Source organism: Phalacrocorax aristotelis, chromosome 2 (genome assembly GCF_949628215.1).
Source record: "Phalacrocorax aristotelis chromosome 2, bGulAri2.1, whole genome shotgun sequence".
Classification (NCBI taxonomy): domain Eukaryota; kingdom Metazoa; phylum Chordata; class Aves; order Suliformes; family Phalacrocoracidae; genus Phalacrocorax; species Phalacrocorax aristotelis.
The window spans coordinates 121,787,522-121,814,684 of record NC_134277.1 but is presented as its reverse complement, the minus strand read 5'-3'; the positions used below and the strand labels follow the sequence as shown (position 1 = coordinate 121,814,684).

The window sequence follows — 27,163 nt, the reverse complement described above, 5'->3', positions numbered from 1 at the left end:
AAGGTACAGCCCTGCCACTACCTACATTGACCCAAACCAAGACCCTACTGTTTTCCTGTTACTCCTCCTGTCTTCTTTAAACATTTCCCTTGACACGTGATGCTTACTTTATGAGCCTGCTTTACTCTGAGAGTAAGGTTGTATGGTCTGTTCAGTGCTATGAACAGGCCGCAACTGGGTAGAGCTGCCTTTCTAAGGAGCAAGTTACCATGCATCAGTGAAGAAACTTTGCTGCTGTTGTGCAAGACAACAGCTTCTGCTCACTCTGTTTTGACGCATACTGTTTTCAGAACAAATGACTTTTCCTTTCCGGGTAGGAAATGGATAGGCATCATGAGAATCCCCATACAGACTGCATCTGCTGGGAACACGGGAGCCTGTACCTGCCCAGAATCACCCATCCCCTTGGTTAGGGTGGCACCCAGATGCATCCAGCACAACCGGTACCCTACGATACTCAGCACCCCTTGTCCATCAGCTGTGTAATTCCCACACCATAATATCCATGGCTTAAAAACTCTAAATACAGACTGTGGGGGCCACATCTGCCGCTATGGCCAGGTCATATGTCACATACCTGCAGAATCCTTCTTGTCTCACTGACATGTGCCCACTGACGCAGTGGCCGTTTCCCTGCATGAGGCCCAGCGCACCAGGTGCGCTCTAGAACGAAGGCAGAGAGAGGACTGTGGTCCGCAGCAGTGCCTCACTGCATTTGCATTGCTTGCAAGCCCTCTAACAGCTAACAAGCTGTAGTCTGGTTACGCTACTTAAGTTGTTTCATTTGTTTTCTAACCATTAGCTGTGTTCTAGCCATATTCTGAAGTTCACAAACTGGTTTTTGAATACTTTTGTTGATGTAGTAAAAGTAGCTCTCATTCAAACAAAATTGGAGGTCATCTTCAAGGTCCTTTAGTGAACTCCCAGTAGGATTCTGCCTTCATGGAGCTTATCTGCTTATAAGCAAACTGAAACTGCAAATGGACAACTGGCTTTGGAACTGACAGGGCAATTTTTGAGGACAGATGTGGTCGTTTTCTAGCATTCAGTACTAATACTAGGTTAAACAGCCATGAGTTACAAACCAGGTTAACAGACCAAGAGAAGCTTACAGAGAGCCTGAAACTTAAATTGAGCCTCTAAAGTGATTCTAGTCTAAACTTAGAAAAGCTTTCTTCTTTTGCAGCGTAGAGATCCTGAATATTAACAGATTTATGCTAGCCCATGCAGTGATGGGGAGGGAAGCACTGCCTAAGTCCTACATGTTACACATTCTAGGGGAACCTGAGGAGGTGTCCCACATGGCTCCTTCTTTACCTGTTCCTCCCAGTACATTAGTCCTTAGCTTTGGCAGCTGATCATTTTTGATTTTCTCTTTGCACGATTTCTCTCTGCTTTGTCTTACTTTTTGAAGTAGGTAGGAATGTACTATTTGATGACTTCTGGATAAAGGCTATTGGATACCAGCCGGCTTTAAGCTGGGGAGTAACAAGACACTGTCATAAATTATTAAAAGACAAAGTTGCCATAGTAGGCAGCTTTACCTGTGCAAGAAGCTCCATCATTATTAATTTAATGTAACTTGTAACAGAGAGAGTGAAAACTGAAAGCCAAGGATTTATTCTAAGCCACCCTGAGCCCTCATCTCTTTGCCTACCATTTTGATGGATTAAGAATATAACTTATCTTGATGTTTGTTGGTTGTTTTTTTGTAAATATCATTTGTATCCATGGAACAGCTATTCTTTTTAACTTTTTCTTGCATGTACCAGCGGTACAATATGCCCGTTCTTTTAAAGTAATAAATCACTGCTTTCGTCTCAGTACTACCCACAATTAGCAGACAGCACTGAAGACCTGAGAATTCCCTGGCTGATTTGACTGGATTCAAATCTGGCCTTGACTTATTTCCCCCCGCGCTGCAGAAAGCCATGTGTGGATCATTTACTTAGTAAAGTCTGAATTGTCACAAATGTCCCTGCCACAGTTGTTAAAAAACTTAAGCTTTTTCTATAGTGAAAGTTAATTGTGCCCTGATTTGGGCTTTTGTCTTAATGGTTGTCTCATCCACACTCAAGCTCATGAAATGGAAGTGTGTTCAGGTTATAATACTCATGTGCTGGTGCCCATTAGAGCTCCTTTTTACTCAGGCTACAACTCATTAGTTTTCCAGAAAAGACACAAGAGAATGGTCTGCAGAGAATGTGCTGCTTTCATTGCTCTTCCCACAATCCTGCATGTACGACAGACAGCTTGGATCACAGCTCAAACAATTGTCAGGAAAAGAACTCCAGAACATCTCAGATTGAAAAATATAACCATAGAATAACCTCTAAACATATACACGGTATGCATGGAAACAGTGAGTACGTCAGGTGTAGCAGTAAACCACGTGGCTGTGGGTTTTGCTCGCACCTGGGCTTGCCTAGCCTGCGTGCTTGGTCTTAAGGGCCAACCGTTCGTATGAATCGTGATGCCTAAATCAAGGAAGTTTCTTAAATTGAAGGCTAGCACACATCACCATAATTTCCACATTATTCTCCAATATCGCGTTATTTGTGTCATAGCTTGCTCTGTGATGTTCCGTACCCAGTCAGCAGTCTCTTTCCCTCTCTTTAGTATAGCTTATCTAACGCTGCCTCCTTTGGTGTGCTCATTAGAAGACACAGAACATGCTGAGGTACAAATTGATGAAATTGCGTTTTTACATATATGCAGCCTTTTACATTCTCTGCTTTGTGCGGTATTTATGCCTGGTTTTTAAAAAAGGGTTTAATTTATCACCAAGACAGTTTTGAGAGAACAGGAAATAAAACTCATGTTCTATATCTGCTATGTCTATATATCTTCTGTATCTACATCTTTGTGACAGCACATCTTCTTTTAGCATAAACTGAAAGAGAAAAAATACTTTGCGACCTTCCAGCTTTAAGAAAAGCAAGCACCTTTTCTACCGCTGTCCATCACACTGCTAATAGTTCAGCCAAATTTCTGCTTTTGTGTTTGAGGCTTACGAGTGTTGGAGTTAAGAAATGAAAGTGATAACTATAAAATAGTTTGGTCAGTTTTAATAACTTGCACAAAAAAATTGTGCTGAGGACGGTAGCAGTCACAAGCCTTTTCTTAGATACCCTTGTTGATTAATCCAATGGCATAATACAAGTTAAAATCATGACAGTAACAATAAGAGGTGAAGGGGATCAAATCAAAATCCCAAATCAAATCAAAATCCAGATTCCCAATGAAAATCCAGGGTATGAAGACTAATTAAGATTAGAATTGGCTCCTGAAAAATATGGGCTCCAAAAACTTTAGCTTTCTGAACTGGAATCAAGCTTTAACTCTGTCACCTGAAGCCGAGCGCTACAGGTCTGGGTTGTTCTCAAGAGCAGTTGTTCAGATGCAGCTGCTGGAAGCAGAACATAGGTGTAAGCATATCTAAAGTGATGAATGTGTAATTAATAATAGAGAACAAGAACCATTGTTTTAAGTTTGCACTTAGCAATTTTAACTTGTACACAATTCCTATCAAACCTGCGCAGTTCGTAAAATAACACCGGCTCTCACAATCCATTAGGTGCCTGAAAGAGGTCGTGGGGTGCACGTAATGGATTTTAATTGATTTCCTTTCTGGATAGATTCCACTTGGTCAATAAGAGCTCAGACCCTGATGTGTCTGATTTCAACTCTCCCTCTAACAGTGTACAGCGAAGGCAACACAAGGTGTCGTGCCATATGCTGAAATGGATTTGCAGCTGAAACATTACTCCTGATGTTTTCTGGTCTTTTGCCTACACAGGTGCCTCTCTTCCCTGGGAATCAGAAGGTACAGGATGGACTGCAGGCTGGTGTGGGGCAAAGTGCTCCAGCGCAGGTGTTTTAAGAAACAGATGTGAGAGGCACGTTGTTGCTGGAAAGGAATGCCAATAAAATCTTTAATCCTCAGTATCACCTGTTTCTAAAAGACGGTACTTAAGTAACATTGGTTTGTGTACTGTCTTCACAGGCACGTCTTTGCACGTACTATAAACACGGCATTTTTAACACACCTTTAAGCAGAAAAACAGATTCGGGGCCTGACGCTGCAGCGGCACTTGGGTTAGGGCTGGCTGTGGCCGGGGGGAGGCTGCCGCAGCCTGTCCCCGGTACCGAGCACCGGCACGGAGTCCAGGGTTTCTAACAGAGGCCCATGGCGGGCTGGTACCCGGGCCGGGCCGCAGGGACCCACGGGCAAACGCCCGCTCCCACAGGCGTGGGCGGGCGGGAGCCGCCCCCGGGGGAACGCCCACCGCCCGGCGCTGCGGGGCACCCCGGCGCCACGCACCCCCACGCCACAGGACGCGGAGGGCAGGGCCCAGCCCGAGGGGCGCGGCCGGGGAGCCGCCCGCCCCCGGCCCCGCTGCCTCCCTCCCTCCGTCCGTCCCTCCCTCCCTGCCGGCGCGGCGATGTGGCGGTGTCGGTATGTCAGCGGCCGGCAGCTGGACGGCTTCCGCCACTACAAGGTAACGGGGGGCTGGGCGGGGGGGGGGCTCAGCGGCGCGTCGGGGCTTCCGGGGGCGGCGGGAGGCTGGCCGGGGTCTTGCTCAGGTCGAGAGAGCGTGGGGACGGGAGCTGGGGGTGCGTGCGAAGTGGCAGGTCTCGGTGGAAACAGCGTTACCGGGGGTTTAAGTGAGGAGCAACATCTTTAAAAGCCTTGCACGTTTTAAAGAAACGCTGGCTGGGTGTAAAATCGGTATTTCTGTAAGAAAGCGCGCGCCGGTGGTGCTTGTCTGGCCGCGTGCGAATTCTTCATACGCAGGGATGCTTTGGCTTTAAGAAATAGGAAAGCCAGGAAAAAAGCTTACTTCAAATAACTGGAAGTAAACCTCATGTTTGCAAATAACAGGCCTGCAGAATTCAGATGAATGGGTGGATCATTAGATATTTTGATTTACCAACGTTATGTTGCAGACTTAGGAGAAACCTGGGTTTTGTTCCCACAACGTTGCAGGTTGTCCACATTTGCTTTAGTTGAGGTGCAGGTGTCTGAGATGGGCTGTGCCACCCCATTCACACACCCTCACCCCGCTCCCTGTTACAGGCATGGGGGACGGATTCCACCAGCTTTTATTTTAGGTTCAGTTTCCCAAAGCAGCCCCTACCCTGCGCTCCCCATGCCTCTTGCCTTCCTGCTTTTACCCCCCACCCTCCCAGCCTGGCCTCCAGCCAGGGTGTTCAGCTTCTCCCAGCTCCTACCAAGCTTGTCACTTCCCCGGGCCAGGGGTTCTGCAGGCTCTCTGCAGGGTGGATGATGGTGGAGTAGTTGTGGTTTCAAGAGCCTGCTCCAGGTTACTTACTAGGAACTTGTTGGTTGCAGCAGCTTGTTGAACGACCTGCTTGTATGTCTCCAGTGTGAGTGGGATAAAACATGCTGCAGGCTGCACCTGGCCACTGGGCATAAGTTGCACAGGCCTGTGCTTGAACAACAGGAGCCGCAGTCTCGACTCAGATCACCAGAGGCAAAATGGAAAGCTATTTTTAGCATAAACAGACACTATTATTTAAGTAACTTGCCTAAAATATTTGAGTTTGTAGTACAAATACATGGAAGTCTTGTATTGCATTCTTCTTTACCACTTGAATGAAAGTGGCTGCAAACAAATGCAGATGGGGAGAATCAAAATAAGATTTTTTTAAAAAAACTTGTAATAATTGTGTACTCCTTATGAGGGCAAATGATTGCCAAAAGACAGAATCACATATCAAAACATTTCAGTTGAATATATTAAAATTACTTTGGTTTCTTGGGAAAATTGCAAAGGCCAGAAAATGTGTTAGGTCGTTTTTTTTAACTCTAGGAATCAGCCAGCGCACTTGAGAAGTATCTGTTCAACCATGTTCTGGAAAACTATGGTAAGTACAGGTTTTAGAAAGGTGACGTGAAATAGTCAGTTCTCTATTATCTGAGGTGACTCGGGACTGGGGCATCCTGGAAATAAATACATCCAAATGACACAGGTTACGCCCAGAGAAGCATAGCCATGAGAGGCCAGTGCTGCCAAACTGGTGGGGTATCCGCAACGCCTTCCTGGTCCTCCGGGTTGCAGGAGGACATGGCAGGTGATGGCAGGTCTACTGGTTCCTGAAGTGTTGCTCACAATGGGTTAAAGTCCTCCAAAAATGCAAAAGCAGAGGCGAGGAGACACTAATCACTGCCACAATCTCCTCCCCACCTCCTCACTTCACCCTCCCATGCCCAGGGCTGCTACTACAACCACAGCTTTGTTCTCACCACCTCCCAGGCCTGAGACATGCTCTTCAACCTGTTATTGCCCTCTGGCTGCTGTCTCCTCGATTATCCCCTTCCGCCTAGCCCCTCGCCTCATCCTGCTCTTCCAGCTTCCCGGCCCTGCTGAGGAGATTGCTGCCACTTTTGCTGCCAACAGGACTGGCGCTGAACTCAGCTTACAGTGCCTGGCAGACATGAGTTAGGTCTTTTTTACAACCACCTGGCTATTTCTGTAGTCTGTTGCCTACAGACACCTGGGTGGACCCAGCTCTAGGATACGGTGGAGGGATACATGGGTTGATAATCTGTGGAAGGATTTATTAGCGCACGTTCAATATTGAGCTAAAGCAACATATTGCTTCCAGACCTGAAGCATGCCCAGGAGACTAGGTAGAGGCATCCAACTCTCTGTTGTGCATCACATTGCAGCATTACACTTGCACTAGTATCAGTGGCTTAATACACTCTGCACTTTGCACAATTTATCTGCTGAGCTGATTGTAATGCAGCTTAAAAGAGTCATTTGTGTAATCAACTCTGTTTTGTAAAGGTAAATTTGGCCTGAAAAAAATACTGCTCAATTTTCAAAATTTTCACACAGCTGAACTAATTTCTCTGCCATGAATGCTGCAATTGTATGTCTCGGCCACTGTCTGTCTCCTGTTTGCAGCTGGAGGAGGGTCTTGGCAACAAAACCAGTGCAGTTCTTTGCAAAGGGAATGGCAGACCTAATGAATGCAAAGACGTCAGCAGCCTTTAGAATCACTAGGTCCATGCTTTTAAAGCAAGTTTTCCCCAATTACCAAGCTTTGGTTTACATCACGGAGTGACCCCAGAGCGCACAAAATGCGTTCCCTTTGAGTGAACCTAAACCAGATATACTAGGAACGCACAAGTACACCCACTATATTCAGTCCATGGTATCGTACTGGAACAAGTTCAGTGTAAAACCTTCTGAAATCCTTATAGCATGGACATCGGATCCTTAGGGCTAGCCATTTCACTTTACAAATCTATTCCCATTCATTCTGCATGTTAATGGCGATTCAGAGATTGTTTTCCTTTCTCTGCTCAAAAGCACACAGAGAACAGGTGGAGATGTATCAGTGAGACAGTTCAGACACAACCCTGGGTATTGCTGCTGTGATAATTCTGCTGTCTTCTTGTCTGTGGGGCAGATGGGCAGGTAATGATTTCAGGACAGGTGTATGCTCAGGTGCTTTGCTGCAACTGTACAGCAGAATAAGCTGATAGCCGAATTTTGTGCCGTTCCCTAGGATCTGGAGTGACACAGCCAAAATGCTACAACCAGCTGCAATTGTAGCCCTCAGGTTATGTCATTCCAACTTTTATATTTCTGTGATCAGCATTTTGCAGCTCTAGAGGAGCACCCATGGAATTACACAGCTGCCTTTTTCCATCTGTTTGGGTTTCTGTTGGAAACAAGCAGTTCTGAGACAGCCAGGTGATGGGTACAAATCAAGGCAGAATTTAATTCTTTACTTTTAACCTCCTCTTCTCATCAGAATGCAGTAATGTTGATGATGAGCTCTTGTTGCCATTGCCTCTTTTCATCACTGTGGTCTTAGGATTTCCCTTGCAAAACAACCTTCAATCGACTTTTCTGCAGCACCTATGCACTGAGGTTTTCCAAGCCAGAAATCTTTGACGCTTTATCCTCTTTCAGAAGAGATCTGAGGACAAACTGTAGAGGCTTGACTCAAAGAATAGGCCTTGGAAAAATAATTTTAAAAAATCAGAGATAACATTAAAAATTAAGGTCTAAGGTTCCACATTTTCATCTTGGTACATCCACACTGTTTCTATCGTTTAAGCCATTTTTTAGAGGGTAACTCCCTGTGCAGAGAAGGTGGGGCCAGTAAATGTGGTTTCATTTCAGTGAGCCTTCTGATGCTGTCCTACATTCTCGTAAGTGAAGTAGGTAGAGGTAAGTAAGATAAAATCAGTGTAAAATAGAAACACATTAAAGAGTAATCATGAGTTCTCTGACAAAGTAGGAGGTTCTATCAAATGGGATCATACCTACAGAGCTGTCTCTGTCCTGGCTCCGTTGCTGGTCAATACATTTGTTAATTAACAGAAGGGAGGTTACTCTTGTAAAATTTTCATGTCATCCTAAAGCACCTGGAAGAACAGGCTTATGATTTAAAGTGTTCTTGAAAAAGGAATATAACGGCCATAAATCAATATGAAGAAATTCATTAAACAATGTACAATGTTAAGGGGAAAGAAAATCAACATTTCAAACATAAAATAAGAGACAACAGGCTGCAAAAAAGGATATCTGGGGGGATCAATGCATCAGCAATGCTGTGGCTGTTATAAGAAAGAGAAAAAAGGTCTTAAGTGTGAAGTGTCGTAGGTATGTCAAAGGGTTACATATACTGCTGTAGCTGACGTACTGATCAGGTATCAGCTGGAATAATGAGTCCTGCTTGCTTTGGCACACAGTTTACAATCCACAGAATGGCATTAGGAATATTAAGAGGCTTAGAAAAGATGAACTCTGAGAAGCAGTCCGAGTACTGTGGGAGTAAAAGCATAACAGCCAGTTAGTCTTCGCGCATGCCCTTTTAAAGACAGACAATATATAAGTTTTGGCTGCACATTTAAGGTGGGTGCTATGTCAGACTTATGTCAATAAGGGTATTTAAATGCCGGAACAGGTACTAGGGGGCATTCAGCAGTCGTTTTATCAGTCTTAAGAAATGGTTCGATTTCGCTCAGGGAGGATCTAAAATCTAGCATTGAGTGTTAAACAGTTGCTTACACCTTTTTTTAGCAAAGTTTTGGATAATGTGTTCTGTTCTAATCTGCTGACGTGGTCCTTTATCACAAGTAGTTGGAAGCCAGTGGCTCGTTATCTCATGGTAACTTGATCTGCTTCCTGCATGGCTCCTAAACATGATCCTGCATTAGGTGAATGTGCTGGACTAGAAGACCTCTCAAGTTACATCCCAGTCCTTGTTATGGCAGGTTAGAGAAATAGGATCAGACGTATGATGATCACATTTTAAGTCTGTTAAGTATAATCTGGTGAATTACTTTCTGGAAGTTCAGGATCGATTCAGTATGGAAAAATACAAGACTGGATTTCTGTTAAGTCTTTATGCATTTCCAAGGCTACCTGTGTAACTATGAGATTTAGAAACATAATGGGTACTGCTCACATTGATTGAACAGGAGTTTTGCTTTGAATTCCAGTAGTGCAAGGATTTTACATGATTTTGAAAATTTAGGACAGGAGACTTTCATTTGCATATTTATCTGGAACTTCTTAGGAGACAGTTAATGATCTTCATGGTTGTGCATGGACAATTTGATACATGTTGAGTACAGTGTTTATTACGTAGTGTTTTTGCAGATGGTATTTTTAGTTTTTTTCCCTGATTTTTATTTTCAAATATTACTGAAAAACAGTTATAATCGGTTTTATCTGCTCCAGTTAGTTTTTGCAAACTACCTGAGTTTAGTAAAGCCCTTCTTAGTTTTCACTGCCTCAAATACCCGTTTTCCACCTTCCATAAAACTGGTCAGTCAACAGCCCACTGTTGTACAAATAAAATCTTGTAGTATTCTTCATATTACTTTGATGGATTGGAAGACTAGGGGTATAATTAAAAGTTGTTGAATAATATGTGAAATAAACCAAACCATTCGTTTCCCTTACATTTTCTGTTACTGTGTTCATGTGTAGAAGAGTTGTGGGCCAACTGAATTACATAGTTCTGAAAGACTGTCTTCATGTACACACCATTTCTTATTCCTCATTCCCTTGTAATGGCAGCCGAAATAATGTAGCATTTCAAGGGCTTTGTGATAATTATTTTCCTTCTATATATCATATGCTAATACTAATGAGACAACAGCATAATGAACTCACATCACAGAGATGCTGCATTTGATATTACTTGCCACAGGACTTTTTCCCAATGATGGTGTAATTGTACATGTTTCTGAGTGCCACATTATGCCCATGCATTTACAAAGGTTCATTAGATCACTTTTGAGACAAATACACTGGATATAGAGTTGTATGCTGTGCTGAGTCTCATAAAAGTGCAAATATCAACCACATAATTTCATTTTATTGCTTTACCAAGAGGTGTTAGTGTTCTGAAATGTTTATTGGATTTTTACGTGTAGGATCTGCATATATACATGCTTATGTAGAACCACAGAATCTCAGAATCATTAAGGTTGGAAAAGACCTCCAGGATCATCAAGTCCAACCATCAACTCAACACCACCATGTCTCCTAAACCATGGCCTGAAGTGCCACCTCTACACGTCTTTTAAATACCTCCAGGGATGACGACTCTGCCACCTCTCTGGGCAGCCTGTTCCAGTGCCTGACCACTCTTTCAGTGAAGAAAGTTTTCCTAATATCCAAGCTAAACCTCCCCTGATGCAGCTTGAAGCTTTTTTCCTTTCATTCTGTCACTAATAACTTGTGAGAAGAGACTAACACCCACCTCGCTACAACCTCCTTTCAGGTAGTTGTAGAGAGCGATTTTTTAAAATTTTTTTTCTTCTGTGTTTTAATAGAGGACTAATTGCAGGGAAGTATCTGTGATTTGGATGTGTATTATTTGTTATCAATCTAGGGGTACCATTTTTATAAGGGTTGTTTTATAAAGGGAGGAATTGGGGTTTTGCGTCTTTCTGTGAAATATCTCCACTCTTATGCGTCAGGATACTAGGTCACACAACTGTTTAGCATATGTGGTACAGAACCCATGTTTAGCATCCGTCATTAAAACTGCAACCCACTTTTAATCTTTCTGCCCTTTTGGGCCTAGAGCAGTTTCCTTGGGTTCTCCAGAGACTTAGGTACATCCTCTGGCGGAGCTCCAGCTCTTGGGAATTTGGTCTACCGTTTGATCTTTAAAGGGCTGCTGGCATCTCCAAAACACACATTTGTACATGCACACAGAGAGATGTGGCACGAAATCTTACTGACTTTTCCTTCACCAACTTTAGAAGACAAATGTACACAAAAAGTACGTAGAAATCAACATCTTTACCGTGCTAGAGCATCTTTGAATAGGGATGGTTAAGGATCTTTTTGTGCAGTTCCTTAAGAGTGTGCAGGTCTTGCTTTTTAGCAGCATTTGTAGTTTTGCCAGTCTGGGCCAGCCTCTACCTTTGTCCCTTTAGAGCAATAAATGTGCATCGGCCTTCTGTTATTCCTTGCTCAACATTTAATCGTGTTTCTGTGCTCTTTTCCATCAGTTTGGTTTCACTATTATGTGTTTGGAGGTGTCCCATTAAACAGAGCCTTTTCCTGAAGAGAAGTTAGTCAGCAGCTTTAATGTAACTACTGTTGATTGAAAAACTGTTGCTGACTTCCAGTGTTATCCCCTCTCCACCCACCCCTGGTCTGGCTGCTTACAGTCCTGTCAGTAAAGAATTGGATCTATCTAGTCTTACAAGGTGAGCAAGAACTAACTCGTTGGGGCCAGCACATTATGACTTCTTGCCTCAGAATGTGCTTCTCTCTCAAACGTGGTGTGTCTCTGATGTCTCTCATAGATACCACATCTCAAGCATTGCTACTCTCTGCAGATCAGCGATCCACCAGCCTCTTATTCTTGGCAAATGGGGTTGTGGCAGGCAGGAAGCTGAACACAAGCCCTCAGTGTGCCCTGGCAGCAAAGGTGGTCAACAGCACCCTGGGTAGCGTAGCCCATTAAGTAAGGGAGAAGTAATTTTTCTCCTTTACTAGGCCACATGTAGAATATTGTGTCCAGTTTTGGGTCCCCAGTACAAGAAAAATGTCAACAAACTGGAGTAAGTTCAGTGGAGGCCACCAAAGTAGTTGGGGCTGGAGCACTTGTCCTATGAGGGGAGGCTGAGGGACTGGGGCTTTTTTGGCCTGGAGATGAGACATCTTCAGTGGCACCTAGCAGCAGCCCCCCAGTACCTATGTGAAAGTACTTGGGAAGATGAAGCCAGGCTCTTTATAACAGTGCTGGGTGGGAAGACAACAGACAACAGGCACAAGCTGAGACAAGACATCTTCACGATGGATATAAGGAGAAAATTTTACTCAAAAACACAGTGTGGCAGTGGCACAGGTTGCCCAGTGAGGTTGTGCAGTCCTCATCCTTGGAGCTTTTCAAGACCCAGCTGGATAAAAGTACCAAGCACCTGGTTTGAGCTCCTGGCTGAGCCCACTTTGGGAAGGAGGTAGGACTAGAGACCTGCTGAGGTACCTTCTGACCTGAATTATCCTGTGATCCTAACCCATGATTCTGTGATCCTGAGGTGAAAACAATGCTCTGCAGGCAAGGAGATATGACGCTAGCAGGCATGACTCCCTAAAGGCAGCCTGTCCTGACCCACAACTCCACATGTCCCATGATCTCGTGGATGTGAGTTCATACATACCTCCATTAAGTGACAGGATGTGGGCGTGTGGCCCGATGCGTGTGTCAGGATTCCTGAAAATGGGGAGGTTTGAATGATGAGTATACATTTACAAAGGAGCATCCCCAGGGCAGAAGTTTATGTAACGACAACTTCCTGATGACTTCATAATGCCAACCAGAATTCTTGAATTGCCCAAACTATCACATTGGGTTTCAAGTATTTTACTAGGAATAGTTTAAGAAGGAAGGAAAATTTAACCCTATTTCCTGGCCATAGGCATGCACAGGCTAATGGAACTGAAGGGAGCAAAGTGAGGGGGAAGAGAACCACTCAGGAGCCCAACTTGGGCAGCCTGTTCACTCACAGTGCAGCTACATCCAGCCCTAGTACAGACAGCACAACCGTTGGGTAATAAGAGTCCACAACCTCAGACCCCCAAAGACACAAGCATTTGTGTCTGAGGATGCAATTACATGCCCACCAGCATGTTCTCTTTTCCAGGCTAAATTACAAACCTTATTCTTTAGTTTCTGCTTGTATGTTATATGCTTCAGCCCTAGATATCTTAGGGGCTTATAACTCCTGGAGTTAGGTATTGGTGACCTAATAAAAAAAATATATATGGATGGATGAGAAAAAAGGCAGGGTAGTCCAAACTATTTAAGCAATAGGAGTTACTAAATCCAAGCCATTATTTATGAAAAATTAACTAAATGCTGATGTAACATAAAGTAATTTTATTATTAGAAATAACAGGACTGTGTTTTGGGAAACATCAGCACCTTTAAACTGCTGAACATTTGGAAATCACTTGGCATCCACAATGTTGTATAGCTCTGTTGCTGTTTTATAGTGTACTTCTCTCCCTTTGTGAAGCTTTTGTTCAAACCCAAGACTGTGTCCCATAACATCTACAAACCCATAAAGTAGAATTAAAACCCACGTGTTTAATGTATTCTAGGAATCCGAAAGATTGCTACCAAATGGGCCAGTATTTCAGTATTTTCTGTAATTTTTGTGTGGTTCCAGAAGTGTAAGATACCACAGAAGGAAAGTTCATGTTGCATGTTTGTCGTGGTTCAGCCCCAGTCAGCAACTAAACACCACGCAGCCGCTTGCTCACTGCCCCCACCCCTGTGGGATGGAGGGGAGAATCAGAAGAGCAAAAGAACTTGTGGGTTGAGATAAGAACAGTTTAATTATTAGAATAAAATAATAATAATGATTATTATAATAATAATAACAATGATGATAATAAAATAAAAAGGAAATGGGAAAAAAAACAGAAACACAAATAATACAACTGCTCACCACCTGCCGACCGACGCTGCCCGTCCCCGAGCTGTGATTGCTGCCTCCCTCCCCTGGCCAGCTCCTCCCAGTTAACATACTGGGCATGATGTTACACGATGTGGAATATTGCTTTCGCCAGTTTGAATCCGCTCTCTTAGCTGTGCCCCCTCCCCTCCCGGCTTCTTGTGCCCCCAGCAGAGCATGGGAAGCTGGAAAAGTCCTTGACTAGTACAAGCGTTACCCAGCAACAACCAAAACATCGGTGTGTTATCAACATTGTTTTCATACTAAGTCCAAAGCACAGCACTATATCAGCTGCAGTGAAGAAAATTAACTCTATCCCAGCTCAAACCATGACAACGTTGAAAGTTTGACTTGCCCAGAAAGGAGAGTTCCCACCGAGCTCTCTTAAATAGCAACTGGTTCATGCCCTGGATTGGAGGGTCATATTGCAGACTTCAAAACAATGAAAAACTTGTCTAATACAAAAGAGAATATTCCTTGCCCAATCCATCCTCAGTCCTCCTATCTCCTTTCCTGTTGGTTGCAAAACACAGGTATTGTGAAATTGCATTATCAGAGGGGAGATGTGATAAAAGAAGCCATAGGAAGGTATTAGTAGCTGTCAGGGTGCCATGATGGCTGGGGGTGGAGGGGTGCCAGGGCAGCAGGACAGGGCCTGGCAGCCTGTCCTGTCCCACCAGCTCAGCCAAAAGCTCCCAGGGAGCAGGGCTGGGACCCAGCTGTTCCCCTCAGCACCCAGAAGGTTCTGTCCGTGGGTACCCAAGGAAAGGGCCACCCACGCTGTGCCGGCCCTGGGAGGGGTAGCTGGGTCTACCCAGTTCATGGTACGTGATAGATATGGTGCCTGAGGTACCCATGGTAGACCAGCTGCATGGTACAGGGTAGGCAGTAACACCTCATCACTTGCTTAAATCTTTTTTTTTAATTATTATTTTATTTAAAAGATAAGCTGTGGAGCATAATATTTTTAAAGTTTTTTCAGCAGCAGATCCCTCAAAATTTTCTGAGATGTAGGTCTCTGCGTATAAGTAAAGGCCAAATGGCGACAAACCTGCATTTAGGCATTCTGGAGAAGGATGCAGGTGGCATTGTGGAAATTTATCATCCTGCAAATATTGAGGAAAACCACTCTGCAGGGTTATTATTTTCAGTATACAACTTGTTTTTGCCTATTTTAAATTTTGCCTATTTTGAATTTGATGGATTGATTCTCAGCTGGTTTAGGCTGTCTTCTATCATCTTCATGAAAAGTTAATTTAGGAGGAAGAGAAAATTACTTGTTTCTCCCCCTCCCCTTTTCATTAATTTTGAACACATGTAAATGCAGGTTCAATGATAATTTAAAATTTTAATAACACTTTAAAAGTTTGATAACACTTTGAAACAGTTGTAAAGCAAGGGAACAAGACAACTTATGTGGAATAAGGTGTGTGTGGAACTTACTACTGCATTTCAGCTGCTCTCATTTTGGTGCTTCCCCCACAGAAAATATGAAGTACCTTACCTTTTTACATTTAGGTAGAGGTTACCTCAATTCATCAAATACTCATTATGAGGTAATGACATGCACAGGTACATCAGCTGTGGTGCACCACGAGGCAAACTCTTGGCTATCTTGTAATAACTTCTTTACGTGTTCTCACCCTTTTCCATCATTTTATCTTTTGCCAGGTATTGTTCATTAATAGATAATTTTTTTTTTTGCATGGGTAACGCAAATATAATGAACAACTTGACTGAAGAGGAGGTTCCCCAAGCCTGCAGGACCATTGAGTTGTTAGAACATCGGCACATACGTACAGCTGGGGCTCTTCCATGCCTGTGCCTGACCTGGCTGAGTTTGCTTGCAGGAAAACAGCAGTTATCACTGTATTTATATTCTTCATCTGAGTCCTTACATCATTGTTAGCGGGTTCTCATCTTTTCCATGTGGGAACAGCTAGTGTATTCTTCCATAACAGGCGTCTGACTTCACATGAAATATTAGAGGAATCACAGAACCATATAGTCAATATACTGTAACCTAAACAGTGATTACTATCTGATACATAGCTGTTTTAAACATTAGTTTGTCTGGGAAAGGAGCTTCTCAGCCTTTACATTTTTAATAGACTTCTTTATTTCCTTTTGTAAAAATGAACTCAAGTATAAAGTTGAGCTAATATGGGCAGACTTTATTTGAATAAACTGGTATTGCTTATACTTAAATTATGTATATAAATATGACACTTCTAACAATGTTGTGGCTGTATCCTTTGCTATATACTCTTAGGGTGAATCACAGCCCTTCTGTGCTGCAGTCTTCCAGCGTATACAATGGAGATGATAATTCCTGTGCTGATTCATAAAGTTAATGAAAAATTAAATTTGCTGATTTCTGGGCAGGAATGGGAAGTGTTGCAAATTTGTTGCTACTAATATGAAATTAAAACCTACGGAGCAATTTTGCTGCCAACAATTCAAATGTAAACAATTCACAACAGTTTTACTCTGTATCTCTGAATGGATATGACTGCATGGCACAATTCAATGCTACCTGGAATAAGGTAATTTAAGTACAGAGAAGGAATAGTCTGCTAGCATAAGGACCAGCTTGAGTTAAAATAACCATCTCCCAGTAGTTAATGCAGCTACGTTTCTTGCAACTTTCTTTCCTGACTCTGAAGTTTGTGTGGACACGCTTTATATTTTTCTCTTCATTGTAATCTTTCCAAATTTTATTCTTGGGATACCTCCATAGTGCAAGGCTGGAGAGGGCTAGGGAGCCCAGTGAAGATCCAGCTGTCTGCTCTGATTAATGGTTAGTTCACTCCCTGGTTCTTTTTCCCAGAAGGTCTCTCCAATAGCTAGGCTTTGTTTTGGAAATAGTCCATTCTGGAGGCATTACACACCATTTTTTTGGCTTTTGCCATCCTACAGCACTCTCCCAATATGGGCATTTGGATCTTTGAACACACGTAACACACAACTGTCATTTCCATGCTCTGAAAATGCAGTATTGCTGGGTTACAACGTAGTCGCCAGATTGGTTTAGGTACTTTGAATGGAAACATACTCAATCCTAATAATGTATTAGGTGTGCAGGGCCAGATAAGGAAGCCCAAAACTCCTCCAGCAAGTTCTGTGAGATGTGGATGTGACCAGTTTGCAATAAGGGGAGGTATTTCTAAGCTGTGTGGATGTGAGCAGAAGGTACTGTTCGTCTTGTATATAGCAGTGCAGACCTTGATCACTGTGAGTGCTTTTGACCCACGGGCGACCCATGGGTTGGCTCTGCTCTGCCACTCCAGAACAGTTGTCTCTCTTCTGTGTAGCTAAACCTTTGCTTTGGCTCATTTTTCTTTCTTTTGTTTTTCTCAGCCCTATTCTTTCCTTACTTTTACTTTTCTTACTCTTTATACCTTCCCCCCACCCCTCACCTTAATCCTCTCGCCTTTCCTCTTCCCTCTAACACAGCTGACCAGCACAGACTGGATGCTGTGCTGGATCCCTTGGATGGAGGTTAAGACGCAGGATCACAGAGTGAGAGCACATCGTACATGTGCTGCCCGAGTCAACATCTATGTGTGCACATGTGTCTGCTGTCTGTATTCTCATTTCTAGCTCTGCTAGAAGCTGTTATTAACGCAGAGAGGGAAAGCTGATGGCTTTCAAGGAGATATCAGCTATTTAAAAATAAAGGAACAGAAGCATCTTTTAACTTGGGAGTAAGATGGAGTCCTTTAATGCCATTTATTCTTATTCCCTCACCACAGCTGTTCCTTCCGAACTATTACAACTTCTTTGAAAAATAATTAACAGAAGCTTTCTGATTAATCCAAGCTCCTCTTCTTTGTATTAGGACAATCAAGATCCCTTTTCCAGTGCAGAAAGTGCTTGCTGGGGAGTGCTTAGCACTTGTGTCAGTCTTGTACTCAAAAACCTCCAACAGGCTTGTCCTTCACTTCTGTCTTTTATTGTAAGTGCCCTGAAAAGGACAGAATTATGCAATAGCAAATGGCAGTACTATTTTTTCATCAGGTTCAGTGCACTCTTGCATTCATGTTCATTGATCGTAATGTGAGCACGTTACTCAGCAATTTGCTTTTCTGAGCAGCCACGCACATTAAACTCCTGAGGATTTCATGACCTGGAGGTTTAGTAGCTTCTTGGGAGCAGAGTAAAGCAGGGTGTTAAACCGTATAGTGGATTTTATTTGTCAAGTTTTATTTTGCCATGACAGAAAACTCCAGAATGCTTTTTTCCATGGGTGTTTCCTTTGGTCTGGCTAAAAGAGATTACTGACAAGCAAAGAGCAAATTTCCATTCTTTTGTACATCTGCTGAATGTTCCTTCCCTGCACAGAGGACCATGGTTCAGCCACAGACATAGGAATGAACGGGATGAAGTGTGACGGGTCTTGAAATGTCTTTAGGTGACAGGAGCTGGCTGTAATTCCAATTTTTTTTAATAAGGACTGTTTTGATTTTTGATGCTTGAATTTGGAAACTGTCAAGCAAATGAAAAAGCTCCTGTGTCTTATGTTCATGTCTATTGTATAGAGATATGTTGGAAAACGACGTAATATATTTTCCATTTAAGAAAATATAAGAATTATATAATCCCTAATGTGGTCTCTTATATTTTCTATGTAAGAAAATAATTTTAAAGAAATTAGATTGTTTTTCCTTTTTTCCTCCTGCGACCAATATGGACGGCCAGTGAGTACTTTGGGTAGAAAGCCTCATTTTGCATTGTTATTTACCTAGGATTTTGTGATTTTATTCATGACTTTGAAGGCTTGGGGTAGAAGGGAGGAGGAGAAAGCCAAAGCAGGAGCAGGAGTGAAGGTCACATATTTTGACCTTTGCATGTTCTTATCTGGGTATGGCTGAATTAATTTAATTTGTTGGTCAGCAAATTATCACGTACCTCACACAGTTTTTGAATACCAGTGAAGGTAAGGAAATGGGCAATAGCTACCGAGAAGCTTCAGGCAGATTCCTGATTACCTGTAACCTCAATAGTGCTCATGGATACTTTGAATTTTCTTGATTTTCAGAGGATTTCTGTAGTTCTCATGTGAATTAAGTACTAGCTGACTCTTCTGTTGGCATAGGTATTATTGTTATTTTTGGCATAAATATAAGCAAAGCCCACAGATAGTTCAGACTGGGTTAATTCACATGCAAGCTGGACCATCAAAAGATCAATGAGTTGTAATAATCAATGTTTGAAAGATACAGTATAAAATACAGCATCTGGAGCTGCAAAGACATGCGGAACAGTGAAAACTTTAGTTTTACCTGCAAATTCATTTTTTTCCAAGGTAATGTATTTAAGAATTCTAATATATGATCTGGCAGAAAAGGTGTTGATGACAGAATTGTCTCATGTTTTAAATAATATGAGTGGGAGAAGCAGAGAAAAATCATACACTTAAGTGACATTTCCAGTATTTTTAGGAAAAAAAATAATCAGTGATGTACAGTTCGATAACCGTACTTTTTATTCCCTGTGTAAAGTTAGTCTGCCCCATCTGACCAGTAGCTGATAGGTGATTTCTTGGGTATTTGCTAATATGTATTCACAACATGTAGCTGTGTTATAACAATTTTACAAGTATACTACATTTATTATCTGTGATTAAAACTTAACCATAAATTACAAAATAACTAAGAAAATGTTTTGTTTTGTCCAGAAAGGAATGAATACGTATCTTTTGTACACAGATGGAAAAAGGAAATGGGTGGAAAAGTTCTTAAGCACTCCATAGCCTGATATCCTCAGAAAGATTGGATGAAAAGTCATAGACTGTGCATTCAAAACCTGAGGCATGCTGCATTAATATTCTGTCCCGCTTGCACTTGTCCACTGAGAGCTGTTAGCTCAGATGTGTGCAGGTTAAGCGTGTGTAGAAGCTTGGTGAATGTGGATATTGAAACTTAGAATAATCTTGCCACACTTCAGTCACCTAAAAGATGCCTCAGTTTAAGACAAGTGTCTAGGCTCCTTCGACAATTAATGACTTGAAACAGGTACTTCCAGAGTGCAATCTCATCCAAAGGGTAGTTGGCTGAGAGGGGCCGATTAATTAACTATAGTGAGAACAGTTAGTTGTGAGCTGAAGTTAGGTGGAATGACTGTCTCTGTCATCAGCTCTTCTGCATGTGAACAGCTTTGACAAATTGTGGTCTAACACATCTCTCTCTTGTTCCCATTGTCCACACACGATGTTTGCACGATGCTGTATATAGATATATCTGAATCCTTATGTAAGCGATGTGCATCATGCTAACAACATAAGCCATATGTACACTTTCAAAGTCCAAGAATTTCTGAAAGAATTACGTATACCACCCCAATGATGACTAACTTCTGCCGCACTGGACCCGCCAGGGCTCAAGACCGTAGTTGTGACTGGTATTATCAGTTAAGATCATTCTTCTGCAGATTGTTCTGAGTCTGTTTTCTGCAATCTCAAGGCAAGATAAAACTTGATACTGTTGTCTGAGGAGAAAGCAATTTGGGGTGGCTTGGATTTCTGAAATATTTTGTTTGCAAGAGATACAGATATGTACTTCTTGGAATTTATTGAATATACAATATTTTTACAAGTCTGTCCAATAGGGAGATTTTATTGTGGTAATGAACTGTGCTATTTCAGAGCTTATTTTTATAATAACATCACCTTAAAATAACTAGTATAGTGCAAATGCAACTGGTTTACTGTGTCAAAAGCTGCACATCTCTACAAGATAATATTCCACTTATGACCATATTACATACGTGCTTTTTATTCTACATACTAACAATGAACTGCTGCTCAGACAATGCATTACTGGTAGTGCAAATAAAGGTATTAAATCCAAAATACAGTAGAAATGCAGAATCTTCTAGGATAACTTGTAAAATGAATAAGAATTTTAAAAGTAAAATGTGACTACAGTACTGTGTGCCCTTTTACCAGCCTAAACCTTTGTGTTAGTACACAGAGTTGCTAACAAGGTAATTGTAAACCAGGCCAGTTCTTTTAAATTAAATTAAAACTGTATGAATGGTCATCAGAATAAAATAAATTTATACCAGTCAGAGTCAGCGTGATTGTTCTTAGATGCTGAAGGACATACAATGATGGAAAAATGTGCGTTGTTCAGTGCTTTGTTTAACATGTTTAATTTTTTCCTCACAGTACAGTGCTGTGGATACAAATCCTTTATCTGTGTACATTATGCAGCCCATCTGGAACAAAATTATTAAGGTAAGAATTTTATTTAAAAGAAATATCACATGATAATGTAAGAATTGGTTTTAAATGCAGCATGTATTTTCATTTTAAAATACATATTTATTAATAAAGCTGAAATTAAGACATCTGTATAAAAGAAAACAAATGTTACAGGACATATAGCTATATTTAAGATAAGTATGTTTGAATTTTGAGGTGGGTTTTTTAGAAAAACAAGGTTTGTTTATTTGTTCTGATCGCTACACAAAAAGCATCTGTTTCTTTTTTACATCTCATTATTACATCTTTCATTAAACAGCTTTGCAGATGCTGAAGGGTTTACTTAGTGCAAATTATTTTTGTGCAGCATATGCCGCCTAACAACAGCATGGCTTTATCTCTGTGCTGTGCACATGATTTTCTGCAAGTGCTGCCTCATTTTCTCCCAAGGGTACTTGCTCGAGGGAGCTAGGCATTTCTCTAAGAAGCTGAAAATGAGAGCGGTTACCATGATCACCATAACGATTGGAAGATGACATCTCTTGAATGCATTATGATCTGCAGTTTTTAAAAATAAAACCGCTCACAATCAGTTTTGCTGTTGTTGGCAAAAAAAAGACTGTATCTCAAATAAATATAAACTTTATTGATCTCCGAGGAAGCAATGACTTCTGCATCTGCCTCTTTAGAGGAAATCTTTAGATTGGAGCAGACTTGAAAATACAAACAAGAAAAGATGTCAGAGTGCTGTTGGATCTGCCATCTTTGGATTCTATAAATCAGGTATTGCTTATGCTTGATATAACAGGAAAATCATAACCTCATAACCTTAATGTAGTTTCATGAAAGTGTTTATATGACCCAACCTAAGAATTAAAAAAAAACCCTGAAGAGAAAAAAGCAACGAGAAAAAAGCAATTCAAAGATGTGAAACTGAATTTAGTAATTCAGTTCAGAGACTCTTGTTTTCATTCCCATCATAATATTGAAGAAAAAAATGAGGCAGAAAAGCCCCCCAGCACTCTGGAGTCCAGCATGGGAGATGAGCAGAGGCCTTACTGTGCACTTGCAGTTTGGTTTAGGAGATCCTGGGTATTCATCTGCTCTCAAACTGAAAGGAGAGTATTATCAGTGAAAAACTTCCTTTGGAGAGAAGTTGTTCTAATGGTTGTAGGGTGTTCCCAGAGGAAAAGCAACATATGCCCCCATGTAGCATAGGGTGATAGATCCTATAAAAAATGAGATGTCATTAGATTTTTTTAAACCTCCTTACATTTTAGGTGAGCATGATTTTGTTCACTTCGTGCTGGAGGGGAACCCAAACCAGAGCACAGGACTGAAAACCTGTTTCAAAAGCTGGGAGATCTGAGTACAGAACCAAGGATCGGAGTGGGTGCTGTCTGTACTTTGCCTTTTGGTTTGAACCCTGAAGATATAGCAATGAGTGTTCTGCTTTGTCTTCTGGTGCGAGAGTGCTAAAGGATAATTCTCAGTGATGTATCACAAGGATTTAAAGGGAAATTAGGTTCCTCCATACTTTTGTAGGGGTAATCATTCAAATGTTAAAAGATACTGCCAGGTAAAATCAGAGTCCTGGAGAGGAGCTGGGAATGCGCAGCTGCAGAGGGGAGAGCAGTATGTAATGGGAGAATGCAGTAGAGTCATCTTGGTTGCTCCTAGAGATAAAAATGAGGACTGGGGGAGCACCAAACTTACTGGCCAAAATTTAACTGTTTGTAATATATTAGCAGGAACAGAAGTTGCTAGAATGGTTTTGTTCCTGGCTAGATACTGAAACCTGGTGTGGCAGTGACTGTTGCCCCAGATTCAGTCTAAGAAAATTCTGTGCATCTGTTACCCAAAAATACTTTTTTTCTCTTGGAGTATAAGTAAAACAGTGGCATTAGAATAAATGTGATCAAATCTTATTTTTAGAAGGAGAAGCTTTGAATGCATTTACTCATCATTGATCTTTTTGTAGCTTGTATCTGTTGTAAGCATTATAACTGGGCTGTGGGCGTGAACTAGACTATAATCTGTGATCTACAATATAATATTGAATTACATTTTACAGTGTATCATCTTATTTCTATTCAAATAGAACAGTGCATTGCAGTAGAAAGATAGAGTAAAGCTGGGGTAAATTTAAGAAGAGGAAACATTGCATCTAATATGTTAATTCAACATTGGGCAGTACCAGTGTGCTTCTTGATGATTGGGGAAGTAATTTCTCTCAGTTCAGACATCCTAATATATCCATTTGCAGGTATGAGTCAATTATATTTTAGTTTCTAATCTGGTGAAAATAAACGTTCCACAGGGACTATTTTTACTAGATTCTAGAGGAGCTGAAAAAAAAAAACCAACCTAAAATTCACAGAGCCAAGAAAAAAAAATCTATGACAACAGAGGCTTGGGATTTGGGTCCGGCCTTTCATATGTCAGTTTAGTCCTAATTGCAACACAAGTTCCTCTGTATTCGGTAACACAGAATTCATTGTAAGATGTGTTTCCTATGTTATGAGAAGATGTGAGAATTTATGAACTGGGATATTGATGTATTTAAGAACTGAAACATGTTGTCGTAAGCCAGCTCATTTACCTGTGGTGGGGATGCTAGGAAAGCAAAGAATTTGTGCATTTAAGTTAGAAATTTGCCTGGAAATCCTGATCATTACCCTCCTCTCTTTCCTTGTCCAAGGACATCTTTCTTATGTGCTGTATCACATGCCTGTGTCAGTCTGAGTGTGATTTTTTTTTGATGTATGTGCTTTAGAAATGTGCTGAATCTGGTGCTAAAGCAGAAAGTGAAGGGTAATGTTTCATGCCTGGATTCTGTAATGGGCTTGAAGTACTCTGAGATACTCCTGTCCATGGCAGCTTTTCCACCTTGTATGAAACTCTAGTAACACCTATATGAAACTACAGAGTAGCAACTAACTTCCTCTATGTTTTATTTAAAACTATTCTGATTATGCAACTATAGTATTTCGTCTTTAATTAATTCAATGCTCTGTCCTTTTGCCTTTAATTAAGATTTGTATTTTGTAATAAAGTACCATCATGTGCACTGTGATAGATAATGGATAGTATCACTTAGCTACTACATGAACAGAATATTCCTCCTCTATTTGTATTCATGAGAAATCACATTTGTGCACGACAATGAGAGGAAAAGGAGGAAATCTCACTGGGATACACAGGTGTATGTGAGCTTCACTGAAGTCAATTAACCCCCCCTCTGTTGCCTTTATGAACTTTGATTTTATCACTAGAATCAGGCATGAGTAGAATTTTAGTGGTCTCAAGTGGCCTAGTTAAGGAATATTTCAAGTTTGAACAGAGCTTTATATAAATATGTGTACTTTACCATTTATTATCTGAATAGTTGATATATTAAAACATTCACTGTACTTATTAAGGCTTTTAGCGTGAATGGCTGTAGACCTGTTAAAACAGTAATTGATTAGTATTTTGTGGAACTAAAAGTTTTTTAAAACGTTCTAACATGCAATGGTTTTGCCAGAGAGCAGATGTGATTCTCCCCAGTGGCACATCCACTTGTATTAATCATGTAGTGCATTGATGTATTAGACTTCTACTGTCTGTTAATTAGATAATAAAGATCACAATGTGTCCTTCTATTAAGCTACTAGTAAATTCAGGGTGTATTTTTTCAACATGCATAAGAAGTTAATCTTTAATACTCTGTAATTTTTGAACTGTGGAATAGGGTGATGGTAGTGTAATGCCAACCAAAAGGATAAGGGGAATTAAATACTACAAAAGGGATTCTGCAATGGGAATACTTTCCAAATACCTACACAGATTAGGTTCGGCAAGGGTCAAAAGAGTATCCTTAGGAGTTTAACTGCAGGAGAGGGTGTTTTCCTGAGGATAGATCTCCTGTAACTGTTTTTTGTGGTGTATCTACTAGCCAAAGGGACTGCAAGTATAGCAACATGCTTTGGTGGTTTCCTTCTTAAAATAAATGATGTTAGCAAAAAAAATGGGTTAAAATAATGTTGTCATGTTTGCACTGTGTAAGCATAATTTTTTTCCTGTAGTAACTTAATAATGACATTGTGACTATTTGGAACGATGAACCTAATTAGAAAGCAGAAACTTATGGCACACCACTTTATTTAATAGTCAACAATTATTATGACTCATACAGGAGAAATCAGTAATTTTAAAACAATACGTTGGATGGCACCTGTATATCCATGTAAACTGTTCATCCACAGGTTGTCTTAACACATTTTGACCTATGTTTTAGATTAAAAGATGCCAATCTAGAATTTCTTCAGCATCTGTCGTTCTTATTTAATGTAAGGTCACAGACATCAGACAAATTCCACAGCAGGCGATTCATACCAAGCCTCCATCTTACTAAGTTTCTGCATCGACAGGAAGCAAAATTAGGAGACGTGTTGCTGTCGCCGCATGCTGAGTGTGCAGTCAATGTAAGAAGAGGGGACCGTGCAGCGAAGGGTTCCTTCTCAGGTGTTCGCCTAAAGGAGCTTCAGGGAACATTTGCTGTCACTTGTTCTTAGGGATTTAAAATCGGGCTTTTGAAGACTCAGAATGATAGATATGATAAACATTTTTATTCAAGCATTCCATGATGTATTTGAAATACTGTAAGAGGTGACATACAGTATTTTAAAATTAGTGATAAAATCCTGGTCATGAGGAAGGCAACTATCAGATTTAATATTTTTCCCAATGTTATTAAAGAAAATATCTAAGAAATATAACTGAAAAATATTCAGGAATTTTCATCTGATTTTTGAAAGTTTACACTGTACATTACCCTCAGCAAGTTTGCTGACGATACCAAGCTGGGAGGAGTGGCCGATACACCAGAAGGCTGTGCTGCCATCCAGCGAGACCTGGACAGGCTGGAGAGCTGGGCCGAGGGGAACCTCATGAAATTCAACAAAAGCAACTGTAGGGTCCGGCACCTGGGGAGGAACAACCCCATGCACCGGTACAGGCTGGGGGCTGAACTACTGGAAAGTGGCTCTGCTGAGAAGGACCTGGGAGTGGTGGTGGACAGCAAGGTGACCCTGAGCCAGCACTGTGCCCTTGTGGCCAAGAAGGCCCAACGGTGTCCTGGGGTGCATTAAAGGGAGTGTGGCCAGCAGGTCGAGGGAGGTTATCCTCCCCCTCTACTCTGCTCTAGTGAGGCCACATCTGGAGTGCTGTGTCCAGTTCTGGGCCCTCCAGTTCAAGAAAGACAGGGAACTACTGGAGAGAGTCTAGCGGAGAGCTGCGAAGATGATCAGGGGACTGGAGCATCGCTCTTATGAGGAAAGGCTGAGAGACCTGGGTTTGTTCAGCCTGGAGAAGAGAGGACTGAGGGGGGATGTTATCAATATCTGAAGGGTGGATGTCAAGAGGATGGGACCAGATTCCAGTGGTGCCCAGAGACAGGACAAGGGTCAATGGGCACAACTTGAAACACAGGAAGATCCACCTGACTATGAGGAAAAACTTCTTTCTTGTGAGGGTGACAGAGCAGTGGAACAGGCTGCCCAGGGAGGTTGTGGAGTCTCCTTCCCTGGAGACATTCAAAACCCACCTGGATACGTTCCTGTGCCCCCTGCTGTGGGTGTCCCTGCTCAAGCAGGGGGGTTGGACAAGATGATCTCCAGAGGTCTCTTCCAACCCATACCATTCTGTGATTATCAGTTGCACAATTTCTCCTGAATGTTATTAATTGTTCTCTGGTAGAAAAAGAGGATCTAATCAGGGTAATTAATTGTTCTAAGCATTCAGATTCTACTTGCAAATTTTTCATGTAGTAATAGGGTAGAGAAAATTTAAAGATGTATGTAAAATAGTATGTATTAATCTCACTGTTGATCTAGCTAGTCCAAAGAAATTAACAAAACATTTTATTTCAATTTATTAGTATCTGAAATTATATAACTTCTTTTTCTTTAATTTTTTAAATATTTTATAATTTT

General features: G+C 41.4%; 1 protein-coding gene across 1 annotated transcript in view; it reads left to right on the top strand.

The window, feature by feature from the left end:
* The first annotated feature begins 4,326 nt into the window (after positions 1-4,326).
* The window catches only part of LOC142053383 (ethanolaminephosphotransferase 1-like), a 57,273-nt gene continuing 34,436 nt past the window's right edge, over positions 4,327-27,163 (top strand). The window contains exons 1-2 of the mRNA XM_075084979.1: positions 4,327-4,502; positions 21,153-21,221. Coding sequence (XP_074941080.1) covers positions 4,446-4,502; positions 21,153-21,221 — 126 coding nt within the window. The 5' untranslated portion in view covers positions 4,327-4,445. The remainder of the gene's footprint in view (positions 4,503-21,152; positions 21,222-27,163) is intronic.